Raw genomic sequence first — 1,608 nt, 5'->3', positions numbered from 1 at the left:
AATGATCAAAGAAATGTGCAAAGAAAACAAGAATAAATGTCAGATGTTGATGCTGCAGCTTGAAGAACTTCTTTCTGTCTTTCAGCTGTGCCCTGATGGCCACTGACAGCCTGGAGGAATACACTGGAGGGATCTTCTCGGAGTTTCACCCGCTCGCTATGCCAAATCACATTGTGTCCGTGGCCGGCTGGGGTGTGGCAGAGGACGGGACGGAGCACTGGATTGTCAGGAACTCCTGGGGAGAGTTCTGGGTTGGTTTATCTCTCTCTCTCTCTCTCTCTCTCTCTCTCTCTCTCTCTCTCTCTCTCTCTCTCTCTCTCTCTCTCTCTCTCTCTCTCTCTCTGCACTGCACCCTGCACACACAGCTAAAATCTGCACACTTTACTACTTTGCAATTCATGAATTCACTCTCTCATCCATGTCGCTGATTTTGCTTTTAAGGCAGAAAATCAAACTTGTGTTACTCTGAAGTCATTTTCACTGATATTGGGAATAAATTTAGATTTATTTTTTTTTTGTCTTGTTTTTCAGGGAGAACATGGATGGGCGAGAATAGTCACCAGTGCTTATAAAGGAGGAAAAGGCAATTGGTTCAACCTGGGTATTGAGAAAAACTGTGCATATGGAGATCCTATTGTAACATAGACGCCTAAATAAAATAATAGAAAGAAACTGGTTCTGGTATGTCTGGGTTTATTATTTTTTTTAAACCAAACCGTGTCATAATTTGGGAAATTAAGTGAAAGGAAGACATCTGCTCCATTTTATGTTCATTTTTCATAAACCCTTAAAACACACATATCAAACCTTGTTAAGTCTCAAATTACCACCACTGAAGTATGCATTCTGTGTATTTTATTTACACTTCATTTCATCTTATGTTTAGTAATATCATCGAATGGGTTTTATTTTTCATCTTTTGTACATTTACATGTTTTTATGTTCATTTTATGTCTTTTTTTTATGTGAAGCAGTTGGTGCATGTTTTGAGATGAAAGGTGCTATTCAAATAAAACTATTATAGATTTAGAAGCTGTGTTAGACTCTCTTTTGCTTAAGTTAGTGTAGAGTTAGAGCTATCCGCATGGTTTTTACAACAGTGTACCACATTCAGACACTGAATTTAAATAAATATTTTAACACAGAACAGCTAAATAATTTCTAATGCCCTGCAAGGCTTGAAAATGCAATCTGGACTGATGACCTGCTTGCATGCCCGGATTTAATTTAAAGGTTGAAATAACTTACTCCCCATAATAAAAACCACAGTCTGCAGAAACTGCAGGTTCTTCAGATCCTTTATCACACATTTTTTAGGGAAACTATTTATTCTTTCAAACGACAGGCGAGCTGAGTCATCACATATAAATTCACATGTGGTGAAACAGTGTTGGCAGGTCTGAGGAGAGGCGAGCTTACTGTTGCACGCTGCATAACATCTGCAAAAATTGTTTCTGGAGGCTGACCGCTCAGACTCATTGGACATGTATCAAATCTGGTTGATAGCAGTTTCTCAGACCACCAGCAGCCTCTGCAGCGGGATGTTCTTTTACCTTACATGCCAACCTGATTGACATGGAAAGCCACTTGTTGTCCTCATTTCATAAG

At 39.2% G+C, this 1,608-nt stretch overlaps 1 protein-coding gene across 1 annotated transcript; it reads left to right on the top strand.

The window, feature by feature from the left end:
• Positions 1 to 85: 85 nt before the first annotated feature.
• On the top strand, positions 86 to 675 carry LOC133977009 (cathepsin Z-like; the record flags this gene model as incomplete). Its single annotated transcript, XM_062415151.1, is given in 2 exon segments — positions 86 to 251; positions 532 to 675. Coding segments are annotated over 2 exon segments (280 nt in total), but the record flags the coding sequence as incomplete, so codon positions are not given.
• Positions 676 to 1,608: the final 933 nt, after the last annotated feature.

The sequence above is a fragment of the Scomber scombrus genome, unplaced genomic scaffold (genome assembly GCF_963691925.1).
Source record: "Scomber scombrus unplaced genomic scaffold, fScoSco1.1 SCAFFOLD_541, whole genome shotgun sequence".
Taxonomy (NCBI): Eukaryota; Metazoa; Chordata; class Actinopteri; order Scombriformes; family Scombridae; genus Scomber; species Scomber scombrus.
This window is presented reverse-complemented; position numbering and strand designations above follow the sequence as displayed.